This window comes from Penicillium oxalicum, chromosome III, assembly GCF_001723175.1.
Source record: "Penicillium oxalicum strain HP7-1 chromosome III, whole genome shotgun sequence".
Classification (NCBI taxonomy): Eukaryota; Fungi; Ascomycota; class Eurotiomycetes; order Eurotiales; family Aspergillaceae; genus Penicillium; species Penicillium oxalicum.
In genome coordinates, this window is record NC_064652.1 from 697108 (window position 1) to 713589 (window position 16482).

Genomic DNA, 16482 nt, shown 5'->3' on the forward strand with positions numbered 1-16482 from the left:
TTGTACAACGACGGGACGCTGGGTCCCTCTTCATATACCGTTATACGTGAACGAACTAATCGAAAATACACGATCGTCCGAAAAAAATCGCATGGAAGCCCGTGATCTCATTCGTAGTCTCCTGGATCATGGGAATAGAGTAAGAAATTAAGAAGGATAATCATCATACTATCAGTCTTCTCTTTTCCTCTCTCTCTCTCTCTCTCTCTCTCTCTCTCTCTCTCTCCTCCTCTCCTCCTCTCCCTTCTCCCTAGACTCTTCTGCACTTCATCGGCCTTGGTGAGATCCATCGGTTACTATATCCAACCATACACTTATCTATACGAACCCCATCGGAACGACCAGCATCCGACATTCTGATACGTGGCCAGCTGTATACTTCTTTGGACACCGAATGACGGTAGTTCCAGAAAAACACAAGACAGATTCCGCGAGATCTTAAAATCATATTGAAAAAAAAGACAGCTGCACGAATCCTCGCACGTGAAACGGCAGGAGGCGTAACCACCTGACGTTGTCAATTGCATCCGCGCCCCTCTCCAGTCCGGTCTCTTCAACTCTCCAAATCGCTCTCGACCACGGCCTCACGCCGCCGTCGCAGAAGCAGTACGTTGCCAAGTGGCGCTTGAGTGGCAGACCACTCCTTTTGGTGTATTTGTTATTTTTTTTTATTGTTTCGTTTTGATCTGTCCAATCTTGGAGTGATCTCAATCCGTCCTTCCGGCTTGTACGGCTTCCTCCATCCTGTACATTCCTCGTCATCCTCCTGTCTCCCCCCCTCCGCTCCTCTTTTCTTTCCCCCTCATGCCGGCCAGGTCCCAACAGCCGACCCATAAATCAAGTAATGCCCGCCACGCGCGCACGACTTCCTGGTCCAGTGGCTTTCACCATTTGAATGCGTCACAACCCTCCACTGAACCGTCTACTTCTTCTTACTCCCATCCGTCTCGACGTCGCCGCGAATCCACCCATTCCCTCGCCAGCGTCGACGAGGGGATCTCCCCGCCGGAATCTCCCCAGCTGCACGATCGTCCGCGCGACGGCGCCGAGACTCGCGACATGCTGCGCAACACCTCGATGGACCACACGGATCGCAAAAGTCAGCACATGCGCAGTCGCTCCCAATCGCAGGGCGCATCACAAGTTCTCGCCGTTCATGAATCCGAATTGAATGCCGCCGATGCGATCCCAATTCCCGTCGCGCCGCGCACAGGCCCGGTGACCTGGATGACGCTGCCGCGAAAAGGCCAATTGGCACTGTTGGGCTTGTGCCGGGTCTTCGATTTCCTTCAGATCGCCTCGCTTCAGGCCTACATGTTCTATCAATTAAAGTCCTTTGACGAAACTCTTTCCGACTCGGACGTGGCGACACAGGCGGGTATATTGCAGGGCGCGTTCACCGCGGCTCAATTTGCGACCGCCATTCCTTGGGGCCGTGTCGCAGATGCCGAATGGGGGGGCCGTCGCTTCGTGCTGCTGGTCGGCCTGGTGGGAACGGCGGTCTCGTGTCTGGGTGTTGCATTTGCGACCTCGTTCGCTCAGGCCGTGTTTTGGCGGTCCTTTGGGGGGGCCATCAACGGAACCGTGGGCATTATCCGGACAATGATTGCAGAAAATGTCAAGGAGAAGAAATATCATTCGCGGGCGTTTTTGATTCTACCCATTGGGTTCAATGTCGCCTCCCTCTTTGGTCCCGGTAGGTGTTTCTAGTCCCCCGTGGATCGAGATCCATTGTGTGTACGATGCGTGGGACATGCAGCTAACATGAACATCTGAATCCCATTTTTAGTCATGGGCGGTTTATTGGCCGATCCAGTCAGGAGCTATCCGCGTTTATTCGGACCCAACTCCTCGTTTGGCGGCGAATCCGGGGTGCAGTGGCTGGTGAAATATCCCTATGCTTTGCCCATGTTGGCCAACTTTTTCTTCCTGTCTAGTTGTGCAGCTTTGGTTGGCTACGGTCTGGAAGAGGTGAGTCGAAATAGTGGAACCAACAAACACGGGTTGTATAAGACAACCCACGAATTACAGTCGCTGACACACGTGCAAAGACACTTCTCGCCTGCAAAGGAAAGCCTGGTCTCGGATCCGCCGCGCTCAAGCTTCTTGCGCGCGGTGTCAAGACTCTGCTCGGTTCTTCCTCCACGATCTACTCCCGACTCCCTCTCCGTGACTATGATGAGGATGGTCCCTTGCTGGGCCGGCCCATGGATCGCTCCGAGAGCTATGAGATGGAAGAGAAGGCCTCACGACCCGGTCGTACCAAGCGTACACTTCCATTCCGCAGGATCTGGACGAAGAATGTCCTGTGCACCCTCGTAGCACAGGCGTTTTTCGACTTTCAAATGGGGTAAGAGCACTGCCAACCATCTGCCCCCCTATCGGATGTCATTTGACTTTTTCTGACATTCACTTTTCCCCCCTCCCAGTGCGTTCAATAACCTGTGGCTACTGTTCCTGTCCACCCCGCGCTACGATCCCAATGACCCCAGCAGCCCTGCGCGAAACTTGCCTTTTATCTTCACCGGTGGCCTGGGCATGCTGCCTCAAAGTGTTGGCTTCGCGACTTCGATCCTCGGCATGATTGGAATGCTACTTCAATTCACCATCTACCCCTCGATCAACGGCCGTCTGGGTACAGCCAAGAGTTACCAATATTTCCTTACCCTGTTTCCTCTCGCTTACGCCCTGGCACCGTACATGTCTCTTGCGCCGTCGACAACTCCGCCCCCCGGCCAGGCCAACGGACCCTGGGTCTGGTTTTGGATCATCATCGTGCTCTTCCTCCAAGTCACCGCTCGCACTTTTACCCTGCCAACTTCCATCATCTTGCTCAACAACTGCTCGCCGCACCCCTCCGTTCTAGGCACAATCCACGGCATCGGCCAATCCGTCTCATCGGCCTTTCGTACCATTGGCCCCATCTTCTCAGGGGCCTGGTACGGTTATGGTTTGGATATCGGCACCATTGGCTTTGCGTGGTGGTTGATCGCACTGGTATCAATCCTGGGCTGTGTAGCCGCGGTCTTTGTGTATGAAGGCTCTGGTCATGAAATTGTTCTTCCGGGGGAAGAAGATGAGTTTGATGCCCATTGACCGTTCCTTGTATGATTATCCTGTGTACTCTTTCTTCTTTTTTTTCTCCCTCATCTTTGTTTTTTTTTCCCAACTGTTCTTTTCGCTCTCGTTTTGTCCAAGTCGTGGACTCTCTTTCCTGCATCTTCTCGGGTGTTAGTTGGGCTTGGAATGCTTTTTCATTGCATGGTTGCTTAGACGTTGACAGCCCTTTTTCTTTAGGGGGGTTTCTTTTCATTGCAAAAGACATAGACACAGTTTTTCTTTCAAAAGATGAATCTAGTTGGCGCATTGTACACCTCATTGTAGCTGACATCTGGAACCTAGAATCAATCTCTTGGAGACCACTCTTTGACAGAGATTTAGAATAACACTACATCTCCAAGCTGATGGGCCGTAGGCCTCGAACAGCTTCAACCTCTTCCCACTGTCCTTTGACAAACAAGGATTAGTACAAGTATACTACTTCAAGCAACACAAAGCCACGAGAACCCAATAAGTAAGACAAGCTCTCCCCGGAATCTACACCACTTCCCAGCCTTCAGCAATCAAATCGTCGAGGTGAGCGCTAATGCACTCCAACCCATTGAAGAGGTGGAACAAGCCTCCAACACCTCCGCTCTCAATGTCAACGATTGATGCCCCACGGATTCCCTCTGTAATTGTGGGGTTGATGGCGCCAAAGACAGTGTTGACGGAGCTTGATCGCCAGCGCTCAAAAGGAACCGGTGAATGATTGGAGAAGTGTTGCGGCTTTTCGAAGTACCTACCGACGGTGATCATACTGATCAAACCTGAGCTCATCCCGTCGACTTCACTCCACGAGCCCGCTTCCATCAAATCACCCAGCCTCAAACTCCGGGGCGGTTTTGCCTGGAAGTTGCATTCATTGGTAAATCTTGCCGAGGCTGCCGGGTGCAGCTTCACCAGCGCAATATCAAATTCTGGGCGATCAGCGGTAACGGTGCCAATCAGATGAGCTCCAGTCCGAGGATGCCACACTTCATTGAAACACAGAAAGCCACGATATGCGACAGTGACCATCTCCTAATCCTCGTGCGTCTCGAACACGACCCCGAGGGTTGTTGCACCTGTTACTGATTCATAAGCGGGGTCTAGATTCGCCGAGCCCACTCTCGATTCTGCATCCAGGTGTCAACTTTCTCCCTTGAAGATAATTTGAATCGTCCTGTGCTAAAGGGTGAGACATATACTGCGCGGGTCGGACTTTGCATATTGTGGCGAAATGGTTTCTCCGCGTGATGCTACAAAGTTTCCCGGCCTGCAACGAAGCCGGGTAAGGATTGCGGCTCGTAGAGTCGGTCATCGCCATAGCACAGCTCCACAATAGTCCACCTCGGAAGGTATGTAATTGCTCGAATGTTGGCGAATGGTGCGAGTGAGGTAAGAAGAAAAAAAATTCTGTTCTTTTGTCGGAAACGTCATCTTTGGCCAGCACAAGTCTGGACACTGGGTCCTCAATTCGAGGATTTGAATGGTGAGATTCAGGCAGCGACTTCCAAGTACGCGCGCCAGTCCCAACAAACATAACGGGCTTGCAGGCAATGGTAAGGGGGATCGACTGTGAGGGCTTGTCGGTTTCAATCCACATGTACCAACTACGCAGACTGATGGTTTGGGCGTTGAACTTCTCGAACAGCCACTCCCACTGGCTTTCATCTGGCGGGCGAAATTCGCGGTCTTGCGCGTCCCACAGCGAAAATGGGACAGCGTCGATTACATGTCTCGCGGCCCCAACCTCCAGCATTGAGCCATCTCTTGGGCGCATTGTGGCGTTCATAGTTGATCTGCGAGCGAAAAGAACTGGTAGATGAAGCGTATGTGAGCATGTCGATGTATGGAGCTTTGGCCTGCTCTATCGGAGTCTGCGGGGGCCTTACCTCGACATTCCTTAAGTATTTACCGAGCAAGCACTCAAAAAGTCTCTCTTATATCAAATTTCTGCATTTTTGGCCTGCCCAGCATATATACATCAAAGCCCTGTAAATTTTATGAGGATGCCCCATAGCTCTTCGCATAGCTGGCATCAAAAGTCTCCTGGTTGACCGCAAATTGTCGGATGTAGTCACGTTCCAGATCGTGTGTTCGCCGACCCAGCAAGACCAAACTGTGTAGTGGAGCACCCATTTCCACAGTACTCAGCTCTTTCAATGTGCCCACCACAAGTTTCTGGTCTGGCGCACCCACACGAGCCGCACCCACTGCCAAACTATCTTCCGTGTAGACTCCCTCTTGCCTGGTCTCTTCGGTTTCCAGCATCTGACTCGCGCATTGCGCGACGGTCATATAGCGGGGAGGCTCGAAGATCCGACGACCACGGGCGAGATTCTCCATAGACTGCTCTTTCACCTTGATGTCGAGTAGGACAAGCGTGTGCAGACCGATTTGGACATTCTCACGGACCTTGTCGTAAAACGAGGAGGGCTTCCAGTTCTCGGTGAAAAAGACCATGCTGACGGTTTGTCCAAAGTTGTAGAGCTGTAGACCGGTGCAGCCAATACCGGACATGATTGAGGCATTGGGGACGACATTGGTAGGAATGTTCAACTCGCGCGCACGGAGAACAAGATCGGTATGGGTTGTTGCGCTGATGAGCGGGTCAGAGTCTTTGGTCCTTGGAGCAGAGCAGTGGGAGCGCTGTCAGGTGTCTATTGACGTACCCGAATGGATCACCGACGACTAGGAAGGCAACATCAACCTTGTCGGCGCCAGCGAGGATCTCGTCGCTGCCGGTCTCGACCAGCTCTCGGTCAGCCTCGAGAACGGGGCGGCCGTAGAAGGCTTCCTAATGTTTTCATGATCATGTCAGCCGTATTGTTCCCATATCCAACTGACTAGCCATTGCAAAAATTCTGCACATGCAGACTACAGCAATCTTCGGTATTCTAGCCAATACTCACAAGCTTCTCTTTATCCACCAACAAGATGGCCGTATATGCCTCCAAGTAGACACGCTCAGCCTTCTTGACAATCTCCAATCCCCGGACAGTAATGTCCTTCTCGTCTGCGAGACCCAAGCCCACAAGATGCAACATGCTAGCGTCTGTGTCAAACCAAGATCACCACTGTGATGTCAATCAATTAATCCTAATATACGAATCAATGAGAAATAATTGTCTGCCCCGCGGCAGAATTTAGCAAGACCTGCGATAGCAACACCGCCTTCATGGAGGAGCTCCTGTTATCGTTATCGTTATCGTTATCGAGGGTACCCGCAATGGTTTCGACGGCGCTCCAGGCAATCCCCGGATTTGTCCTTCCTTCCCAACTCTGACCTCTGCCGATATTGTTGGTCCGCTCATACCACCTGAGACCTTCTCTTTTCTGCGCATTATCGACATACGACTGCGCCTATATATTGAAACATTTCTGAAGAGGAAATACCAAACGCTTGGAGCCAATTTCACCGGGTACTACATGCGTGAGAAGCTATCAAAATGAGCTCCGATCGTCAGCCCAAGTATCGCCAGGAGATCCAGCAGGTAAGTGCTCAGTTGAGGACCGTAATGTCCACCAATATCAATACAGTCCCACGGTTGCATCTTCTTCCTCCTCTGGTCGGCTCTCGTTCAAGATTTGGTCAATCACGATGCTGCGTGAAACCCAGTCAACATCGTATCTAGAATGGGAATTCTGCATGTCATAGTCGCAAGGTTGGCGCTAGGGCACAAAGTTGAGATCACTCGCCCTTGGGACAACCACTCTACTTTCAAAACAATCTTGAGTCATCAAGGTCGATACCACCTATTTGACCTTGCAAGACCGCATCTCTGGCTGGAAAAATCGATTGATTCATTGGTCCGAACGACATCTTTATCATCGCAGCTTCCTGTCATGCGGGGTGGCTCTTTGCATGTGCAGTCTGTGAATCCAGACGTGCTGAGAGCGGATCTTTTGCTCAGCAAATTTCCAGGTGTCTGATTCATCGCTATCTCTCGACGTCACATCATTTCATTCCTCCCCGTCACTCTTGATTCATTCGGCGACACCTCGGGACGTTATTTCGACTTACGCCCTCAGCCTGGTTGCAGGTCACCCATTATCAACCTTTGGCATCTCACTAATTCCACGTCTCTCCAACCTCATATGCACGTTATCTTCAACGTCTTCTTTGTCTCTCTACCAGCCTTTTTAATGAAAAGAGCCCTGCTGCCTCATAGGATTCACTTAATTCAAAGATGTCATCGACTGAGATCTCAAAACACGACGAGAATTATATCCCCATCGGCATTACAAGTTTGGATCATCTTGCACTGGTCTCGGATTCCAGCCAAACCTGCGAAGCCCAAATTGCTCCGAGCCCAACCCAGCCTGTTGCTACTGATTCTCAGGCCTCTGGACTCTCCCGGCTAGGCATCTCCCAAGCCAGAAATGCCTGCAAGCGAAAGCTCTCAGATGCTAGTGATCTGTCCCTTCTTTACGACGGACACTACCGCACTAGCGCCTTTAGCTTCTGTGGAAAGCATAAAGGTGCCGAGGAACACCGCAGCGTACCTGACGAGGAGCCTGCTGACAGCGGGCGAATCTACGACGCCGACGACGAGTGGGAAGAAGATTGCAACCTCGAACTGAGCCCCGCTCTGTTTAAGTACCAGTTTACTGACAAAATTTTTCCAAAGATGATGTTCGTCTCTGGTGAGACTGCGGAGGCTTCCGTAGAAACCACCACCCTCATCGAGGACATCACTCGTGAGCAGGTCTTGGAGATTGTACGCTCACTTCACTCTACTATCACTGCTTAGTCGCTGTGTGATCTAACCTACTCTCTTTTTCAGCTCACCCGTGGAGCTCAGATGGCGGCTCGCCGAGGGTCTCGTTCAATTTCTACCGATGACTTGATCTTCCTGATCCGCCACGACAAGGCCAAGGTCTCCCGTCTCCGCACTTTCTTGTCCTGGAAGGATGTTCGCAAGAATGTCAAGGACTCCGATGACAAGGGCGGCGCTGACGCGGCTGACTTTGCCGCTGCCGACGATGCAGCCGGTGTTGTGGCGGGTCCGCAGGACGTCGCTTCCAAGCCCAAGAACAAACGGGCCAAGGTTGGCCTTGCGTGGGATGTCAACAGCTTCTTCTCGGTGCAGATTCCAGAACGTGAAGACGAGGAAGATGAAGAGGAGGAAGAGCAAAACTACGCCACTCTTCAGCGCCTCGCCGCGGCCGACGAACGCACCAAGCACATGACCAAGGAGGAGTATGTCGTCTGGTCAGAGTGTCGTCAAGCTTCATTCACATACCGCAAGAGCAAGCGGTTCCGTGAGTGGGCAGGCTTTGGAATTGTGACCGAATCCAAGCCGAACGACGACATCGTGGACATTCTCGGTTTCCTCACCTTTGAGATCGTCCAAACCCTGACCGAGGAGGCCCTCAAGGTGAAAGAACGGGAAGATCACGAAAAGAACCGCGGCGGCGCGGATGCCTCGGGCGCGGACTCTAAGAAGCGCAAACGAGAAACTGGTCTTTTCGATCCTCCCGAAGAGGGTCGGACTCCCGTCGAGCCCCGACACATCCGCGAGGCCTATCGCAAGCTCCAGGCGATTCCGCAAAAGTCCATCGCGATGCTGCTGCACAACGGCCGAGTGCCCGCCAAATTGCCTCTGAAATTGGTGAGTACTTACTGACTCGTCCTGCAATGCCGATATGAGGCAACGTAATTATGCTAATATTGACTCTGCCCCAGATCTGAGAGGCTTTCTGTGTGTCCTCGTTTTGCTTTCCACGACTTGCCCGTTTTTCCTTGCTTTTTTTTTCTTTTCTTCTTCTTTTAGGTCTGCATGGTCCAAGGAGTTAATGGGCTAAAAATGATACCCCCGGTCTTAAATCAATAGCGCACTTGCTTTCGGTTCTCTCCATCATCCTCTTTGTTTTTCAATTTTTTTCAATTTTTTTTTTTAAATCGGGTTGAATGAAAGATTTAACTATAATTTCAAGTTGCTGGCCAAAGTATCTGAACCTGGGTTCCCACCACCGATCTTGAAAGCCTACCAGTAGGCTCGAAGAAATTGTCTCAACCCACCTTATTGGAATTCGATTTCCACCTGGCTTGGCGTCGATATGAGTGTATCCATGTTGGAGGGCGTTGTCGTGCAATTGCGATTGTCTATTCCTCTTTGGTTCCATGGTAGAGGTAGGACAAGTTTGAACCCTCCTGTGAAAGAGAAAGCTAGACCGGCTAATTAATATACCTACATTTCACTCATCAAACGCTTTCAATGACTGTTATTTTCAATGCAATACGGTACGTTATATCTTGCTGCTCATAACAGAAGTTCATTCAAAAATGTACGACCGCTTTCATAATACTCGTTACATGACGAAACATTTGCGTAAAACCATTGCCCAGAGGAGGATCTACTCCTGGTGAGACTTGCGCCCTAGATATCAGCCCACTTGTGTTAGCCCTCGACTGTACAAACAAAACCCTTGAGTCTCACAGACAGTAGGGTAGAATCGACTTACATTCCGCCAACTCTTCCGTGCTCAGCTCACGAATGCTGTTGATGGGAGGCACGTTGCCTTGAATCGCGCCCTTGACCGTGTCCACGGCGCGACCCAGGATTCCCTTCTTAGAGGCGACATGCGTGGCGAGCTTGGCTTCCAACTTGATCACACCAATACGGGGGTCGGTTGGGCCACCATCGTGGACGCCATCGCCCATGTCGCCGATCCAGGCCTTCAATTGAGGAGAGTAGTACTTGGAGACGGTGTTAGGGTCTGAAACGATGGATGCGGTGCCGGAGATGGAAGCCCATGATCCGCTGATGGGGTCCAGGAAGGACATGTTGGTTTCTTGGGGGTGAGCGGTCAAATCCATAGTCTTGCCGGAGAAGAGATTGGTGTGGAAGACGAGGTCAATGCCGCCGTGTTCCTGGAAAAGAGAAGATTGTGGGTTAGTTCCATGTTTGTTATTGTGGCATTGATAGCAATTGACCACGACTTTCAAATCCAGCAGGGTTGATTAAATCCAAGACGCGGGGGGTTGATGTGTAGTAGGCTGAACGTGTGGTCAATGTGATCAACGTACAGTGGCGGCCAGAGCCATGCAGCGTGAGGTCAAATACTCTCCATCCGATTGTTTGGTGGTCAACATGCCAAACTTGACCTGGTTGATAAAGTCGACGAGGTCCTGCACCTTCTGTGGCAATGGGGGATCCTCAGAGTTCTGCGCCTTGTAGGGGTCGACATGTTGCTTGCCGGTGGTAGTGTTGATCGTAGCGTTTTCGGTAGACATGATGGTGAGCTTTTCGTTGACGTGGGAATGTGGTCGTGAATGGTAGAGATGACAATGACCGGAGTTTATAAAGCAGATTAAAAAGAAATTGCCTCGGAGGTGATGACGATGGTTAAATGAGGGTGTGTGAGACAAAGTATGTCAAGATGGTCTCAAAAGAGGCAAGCGGGAGCAATCAACTTGCACGCAGCTGACGCACGTCGTTGTGACGTCAGGCGATGAGAATAGATCCGGATCTTCGTGGTCACCGCCCCAGCAACTGTCCACCGCGAGAGTCGAGAACCACCCAGTTGGCCTTTTGGCCAGGCTGGACTGGAACATGGTCAGCTTGTTTGGCAAGTTCACAAGTGCCACATTGATAGGACAAGTTGGGGCGGATCCTCCGTCTGAGATCGACGGGCAAGCTCCACATCATTGCTCAACCGCAGTCATCGCATCCAAGCTCGATCGGATCAACTCACGATCGGGCTGCTCCAAAGCCTAACTGGCAGAAATCGAATAAAAAAATACATTAAGACGGGGTAAGATTCATATATGTCGTGTGGTGTTCAGGATGTGTTCCATTAAAGATTAAGTGTTGATTAAATTCGTACAATTAGAGGCTTCTCCTTCATCCCAACGCAAGGGCAATCGCCATTCGTATAGAGGCCATGATGAGGCCCGCGATGATCAGAAGGCGCCGTGGTCCGGCTTATTTTATAAGCCATGATCTGAAGTGTGTCCCACAGGATTGTCTGAGCTCCGATCATGCAATCAGTAGTGTGGTGGGTGAGTCGTGACAAGATGGTCGACATGACATGTCCGTCCGGGGTCGAATGGCTGAGTGGATCGTTCACCGAGTGAGCATCCAGTATACCATCTGAAGGATATAGACTTGCAAGAGGCCCCAGATGCTATTCAGGTCGATGGCAAAGGTATAATATTTTGAGGCTATCGGGGAAATGAAAATTAGAGTTCACCTCACACCAACCAGTTGACATCTTGCTCATGGGAAGGGTCGCAATGAACAAGGAGTTTATGGAGCCTACCTTCATAGACTAGCATGGCAGTCGCTTGAACCACCTCCCGAAGCACTTCTTTTCGCAGCCATGAGGGCAACAAATCGGGGTGACAGGTCTGGCCCACGATCACATTGCAACCGCCAGCGACCCGTCGACACTCTCGGTGACGCCGGCGCCGCTCCATGATCCGTCGGATCCGCCAGTTGCAGAATGCCTCGTCGGTGCGAAAGGAGCATTTCTCCATGGGACACTCAAGGTTCCTCTCGAACCGCTCGATCAGCCACTCCACTTTCAGGTTCACCCCGGTGGGGACCAAATGATAGAAGTGACGGCATGTATGCTTCAGGGCAAGCGCGTCCGGGTAGGTCAGATATCCGGCAATCTGCACGTGGAGCTCAGAAGGGAGGTCCATAAAGCTGGTCGCTAGCGAGCTTGAAGGTGGCTTCATAGTGGAGTATTCTCGTGGCGTTGACAGGATGGCGCTCAAAGGTAACACTTGCATGTTGGCGTGCTTATACACTACCCTCACGAGGGTCTTCCTACTTTATAAGACAGCAGATGCCTGAAGAGTAGAGAAATGCCACGTTGGCGATAAGTGCACATCTCCACGTTGGAGATACGAGGGTAAAGAGTCAGAATTGAGGCACTTGGCCCACTTGGAGGAGTGTTGGCGGTGCCTCCAGCGTGGATGCCTACTGGAGGCTCTTGGCTTGACAGCATTGGAGGAGCTCCGCCACGCGGATCCTTCTGGCGAGTTATTCGGCCAATGTGCTTGTTTCATCTTGATCTCAAACCTCGACCTCGCATCCTTGCTACAGCTTGAGCGGGAAATTTAAGAGATTCGTAGTTCAAGACAGACTCGATCAAAAGACTCCCAATTGAAAAGTACCGCAGGCCCTGTAGGGATTATGCTGGAATTCACATCCAGCGGCGTCGTGGACTTGAATAATGACCCACATGGCAACCAAGGAGACATGACTAGTGTTCCCAAAGCTTTTAATGCCTGAGGTAAGCAAGTTCAATGTCGATCGCCAGGCAGCCTTCGGGTCACTTGACCGCCCGGTCCTGTCATCGCGTCCCAGCGTTTCCAAAGCTTCGCTTACCTAATCGCATCTTCTCGGCGGGCAATTGTCCGCGCGCTTGGCTATCAGTCCATCTGTCGAAGCTCCATCTCGGACCAGCATTTAGTCCACTTGACGGAAGATCAAAGCACACTCCCCAAAGCTCGGCGATACACCGGAGAGTTACTTCCAAACAACGATAGACCACACACAATACTCTGATCCCTGGACCAGAGATTCCCCTTTACAACAATGTCCAAACCAACGGCTGCAGGCCAACCATCAGACACCGCGTTCCGCAAAACATGGGACCGCGAAGAATATGCCAAAAAGGCCGCCGACGAAGAAGCCAAGCGTAAAGCCGAAGGCAAAGCCCGCTACGAGGCCAAACTTCTCGGGAAAAAGTACCACGCCCCCGTGGACTATGGCGCTCTCTCCGCAACGTCCGCTCGTCAAGAGCGCCTCAAGGTCGATGCGATGGTGGGCAAAACCACCATTGTGCCTGCAGGATCTGCACTCGGCAAGCGCGGTCGGGGAGCGGGATTCTACTGTGCAGACTGTGATCTGACCTTCAAGGATAATATTCAGTTGGTGGAGCATTTCAATAGCAAGCAGCATTTGATCGCGACGGGGCAAAGTGGCGAGGTCGCGCGCGCGAGCGTGGAGGATGTGCGCTTGCGGCTGCGGATGCTGGCTCATCAGAAGCGCGTGCGGGAGGAGGAGGAACGGAGGGCATGGCAGCTTGATTTGGGTGAAAGGTTGCGAGAACGGGAGGAAGTGGAGGCAAAGGAGCGAGAGGAGAGGAGGCGCAAGCGGGCTGAGAAGCGCCGTAAAGGTGGCAATGGGGTCAAGGAAGAAGATAATTGGGAGGGCCGACTGGGAATCATTGCCTAGATGCACTCACCCGCGGTTTGGACTCATCTGAGGAGGTCGATGGCAGTTCTGGATCTGCCACACGCATGCACTTTTTTAAAATGATACCCGAGGAGTTTGGGGCCGAATGTCTTTCTCAGGATGAATCCTTACAATAACGGCTTTGTCTCTACTCCAATGGAGCATAGCCCCGTTCCACAAGCAATCCGAAAAAAAAAGCATCGAATTCATGAGAATATGAACAAGAGAAATTATGGCACACGGAATAAAACCAAAGCGCCTGGGTCCATACCTGTGATCATGACCAGGTTGACATTTACCCCGTCAAAAAAACAAACAAAAAAACAAAAAAGGTCGTGAGCCGCAAAGGGGAATATTGAACACAAAATCTTAGTCGACGCACTCGATCGCCTCGAGGCGTCGCATTGCTCGATCGCCCTCCTTCTCAAATTGACTGACAAGTCGTTCGCACTCTCGCTTCAGCCGCTCTTCTCCATTCTTTGCGTTCCACAAGATCCACGCCTCCACAGTCATTCGCTTTTCAGGACTTGTCAACCCGGCTTTGGCTCCATTCAGAAGACCAGCTAGGTCGCCGTTCTCCTTGTCGCTGTTCTCTCCAAAGAGGACTTCTTCGATATCAACTGGTGTCCACGGATGTAGCGAAGCCGGAAAGCCAGCATTCAATGTACGCTTGGAAGGCGACGGAGTGGCAGCTAGATGCGGATCTTCAACTATCTTTTCCTTTGCGGGCGATGACACAACCAGTGGCCGTCTCGCAGAGGGAAGCGACGACGGAGGCCGGTTCTCAGCGTCGGATGACTGTGGTGATAGAGATGGCGTGCTCTGATGTGGCACGGGCATGGGCGACTCCGCCCCATGAGACACTCGCGATGCTGATTGTGAGTGCCTCTGGGAGCTGTGCGACTCTGTCAATGATCGTGCAAAGTGTTGCTCTGCGGGTATATCACTAAATCGTTTCGTTGTCTTTGGTGGCACTGGCGTTCGTTCTTGGGTAGATCTTGGATCGGGAGAAAGCGCCTCCGAGGACAGAACCGCCTGTATTTGGTCGGGCAGATCATCCGTGGAGTCAAATTCCTCCTCATCACCCGGCGAAGATGCGAGAGGGGTCTTGTCTTGGACAGGCTCTGGACTCGGGCTTGCCGGTGGGGGAGTTGGTTCTGGTGCCTTGATTTTTTTCAACTTCGCGGGCTTCTCTTCCTTCTTGGAAGTCTTCTTCTTTGAAGGTTTCGTGGCTGGCCTTTGCTCGACATCTTCTGGCATAGAGTCTGCCCCGTCGTCTGCAACATCCATTGTGGCAAAAGATTCATGCTGCTCGGGTTCATCATGCTGAGTTAAAGAAACTGACATTTCGTCCTCCTCTTCATGCGCAGGTTCATCCTTTTTAGCCTTCTTTATTGCCTTTTTCTTGGAGGTTTTGGTGGGCTTTGGTTTGATGGCAATGACTTCCTCATCATCTGTGAAATCAGCCATACTGGACAACCTTTTCGACGCATGAGCCTGTTGGCGAGGCGAAGGGGGAGCGAGTGACGAATCATCAAGCTCTGGATCGCCAGCATTTTCAACGGCTTTTGACTTCTTCCCCGCCTTGGTCTTTTTTGCGGGTCGACCCTTCTTTCGCTGCGGCTCCGCTTCCGTCGCTTTTCTTATGCTGGCTTCCGTCTCAGCATCCTGTAGTGAGCGAGGGATGTTTGAATCGAGATCATCCGCCTCAAGACCTGCTGCCAGCTCAGCCTCAAGCTCTGAGTCCCTCGGAAGGCGCGTTCTTGCGGTGCTTTTAGAAATAACGGAGACATCAGACGCTTTTCTGTTCTTTGAGGTTCCTTTCTTGGATCCCTTCCGACCTCTTTTAGGCTCATCGGATTCGACTTCGTCCATTGACGCCGCATCAGGCATCGACTGGTCATGCATTTCACTCTTGTAGGTGCGTGTCACACTACTGCTACGCGTTCGTGTAGCGCGACGCTTCAATGGTGGCTCTTCAGCGGTTGCCGGTCCCGATTCTTGAAGGGATTCGAATTCAGTATCTTTGGAAATTTCCTCACTGACTCGCTTCTTTGGCCTGCCGGGTCGTTTCTGCTTGGGCGGCTCTGGTTGCAAGGGCTCCGTGGTATCAATCTCAGACTGACTCGGACCCTCCAAGTCTTCCTTCTTGGTTTGCTTCGTCTTGCCTTTTGGTCCCTTCTTTGAGGATTTGGCCTTGGTTGTTGTTTTGGTCACCACGTCTTCATCCATTTCCCCATCGATCTCCATCTCCGATCTGTCGGGCATTTCTGAGGCAGACGTTGCGACAGACTGTGTAGACAGTCGTGAGGAGGCTTTTGATGGACGTCCCCTTTTCCCTTTAGCTTTTCCCTTCTTTCCTGGAAGCTGTGCAAAAACGAAGAAAGAACAATCGGGGGAGCGGCGATGATGCTCGTCACTGTATTTGATCAGTTCATGAGTTTCGTGACCAGAACATGGAATAGACATATGGTTCGACTTACAAAGGATCGTCCTTGGGCTCCCAGCCATCGAGGGACAATTTGCAATAGGCACAGCTGGCCAGGTCGTCGCTGTCATCGTTGGGACAGAAATACCATCCTGCTTCAACCATCTAGATATTTATCAGGACTTGTCTTAGATGAGGCAGCGCGCAAAAAAACAAAACAAAAAAACAAAACAAAAAAAAACGACCAAGTACCTTTTCCGACTGGCAGAGCCAACCGCGCTTGCCGTCATGCGGCCAATGTGTCCCAAATGTTCCAATGCGCGCTTGTACAATCCTCTCGCTATTTGGGTCCTCTATCGTTGTCGGGTTGGAACTGCTCTGCTGAATATCCATCATAATTGCCCATGCGCAGTCTGGTGAGTGCTTAAGATGCTCTGTAATGGGATTGTCATCCTCTTCCCAGCCGTCTAGCGCTCGATCGCAGTGAAAGCAGGTTGTGTTGTCAGGGTTGGTCTCGTATGGTTTGTAGTAAAAGCCGGCATGTGCCAACTACGTGAAAAGTCAGTGTGAGGACGTTATCGCGTAGAGTAAATTGTGCGACGTGCACATACCTCGGCGGGCGAAGGACTTTGATGCGGCCATGAGATCACACTGGAGCCCTTCGTTGTTGACGACCTTCGCTTTTCCAGCTTCAACACCGCATCGAAGCTGGCTAGACGTGCTAAAAACGTGTCCATATCAGCGCTCATGATTTCAGAAAGTCTACAGCGGTCA

General features: G+C 51.6%; 8 protein-coding genes across 8 annotated transcripts; 3 read left to right on the forward strand and 5 right to left on the reverse strand.

Moving 5' to 3' along the window:
- Positions 1–804: 804 nt before the first annotated feature.
- Positions 805–3096, forward strand: POX_c03724 (uncharacterized protein; the record flags this gene model as incomplete). The annotated part of the gene is made up of 4 exons (XM_050112614.1): positions 805–1696; positions 1790–1971; positions 2052–2350; positions 2430–3096. The coding sequence occupies 4 exons, from the start codon at positions 805–807 to the stop codon at positions 3094–3096; spliced, it is 2040 nt and encodes a 679-aa protein (XP_049970170.1).
- Positions 3097–3597: 501 nt separating this feature from the next.
- Positions 3598–4864, reverse strand: POX_c03725 (uncharacterized protein; the record flags this gene model as incomplete). Its single annotated transcript, XM_050112615.1, has 2 exons — positions 3598–4019; positions 4603–4864. The coding sequence occupies 2 exons, from the start codon at positions 4862–4864 to the stop codon at positions 3598–3600; spliced, it is 684 nt and encodes a 227-aa protein (XP_049970171.1).
- A 221-nt stretch (positions 4865–5085) lies between these two features.
- Positions 5086–6131, reverse strand: POX_c03726 (Diphthine methyl ester synthase; the record flags this gene model as incomplete). Its single annotated transcript, XM_050112616.1, has 3 exons — positions 5086–5683; positions 5757–5881; positions 5997–6131. 3 exons carry the CDS (start codon positions 6129–6131, stop codon positions 5086–5088), a joined length of 858 nt encoding a protein of 285 aa, XP_049970172.1.
- Positions 6132–7274: 1143 nt separating this feature from the next.
- On the forward strand, positions 7275–8779 carry POX_c03727 (SAGA complex subunit spt3; the record flags this gene model as incomplete). The annotated part of the gene is made up of 3 exons (XM_050112617.1): positions 7275–7805; positions 7872–8699; positions 8774–8779. The coding sequence occupies 3 exons, from the start codon at positions 7275–7277 to the stop codon at positions 8777–8779; spliced, it is 1365 nt and encodes a 454-aa protein (XP_049970173.1).
- Positions 8780–9488: 709 nt separating this feature from the next.
- POX_c03728 (Protein bli-3) lies at positions 9489–10324 on the reverse strand (the record flags this gene model as incomplete). Its single annotated transcript, XM_050112618.1, has 3 exons — positions 9489–9499; positions 9553–9961; positions 10118–10324. The coding sequence occupies 3 exons, from the start codon at positions 10322–10324 to the stop codon at positions 9489–9491; spliced, it is 627 nt and encodes a 208-aa protein (XP_049970174.1).
- Positions 10325–11156: 832 nt separating this feature from the next.
- Positions 11157–11827, reverse strand: POX_c03729 (uncharacterized protein; the record flags this gene model as incomplete). The annotated part of the gene is made up of 2 exons (XM_050112619.1): positions 11157–11254; positions 11353–11827. 2 exons carry the CDS (start codon positions 11825–11827, stop codon positions 11157–11159), a joined length of 573 nt encoding a protein of 190 aa, XP_049970175.1.
- An 811-nt stretch (positions 11828–12638) lies between these two features.
- On the forward strand, positions 12639–13280 carry POX_c03730 (uncharacterized protein; the record flags this gene model as incomplete). Its single annotated transcript, XM_050112620.1, has 1 exon — positions 12639–13280. The coding sequence occupies one exon, from the start codon at positions 12639–12641 to the stop codon at positions 13278–13280; it is 642 nt and encodes a 213-aa protein (XP_049970176.1).
- A 369-nt stretch (positions 13281–13649) lies between these two features.
- POX_c03731 (uncharacterized protein) lies at positions 13650–16457 on the reverse strand (the record flags this gene model as incomplete). Its single annotated transcript, XM_050112621.1, has 4 exons — positions 13650–15699; positions 15764–15873; positions 15961–16257; positions 16320–16457. 4 exons carry the CDS (start codon positions 16455–16457, stop codon positions 13650–13652), a joined length of 2595 nt encoding a protein of 864 aa, XP_049970177.1.
- Between the last annotated feature and the right edge of the window lie 25 nt (positions 16458–16482).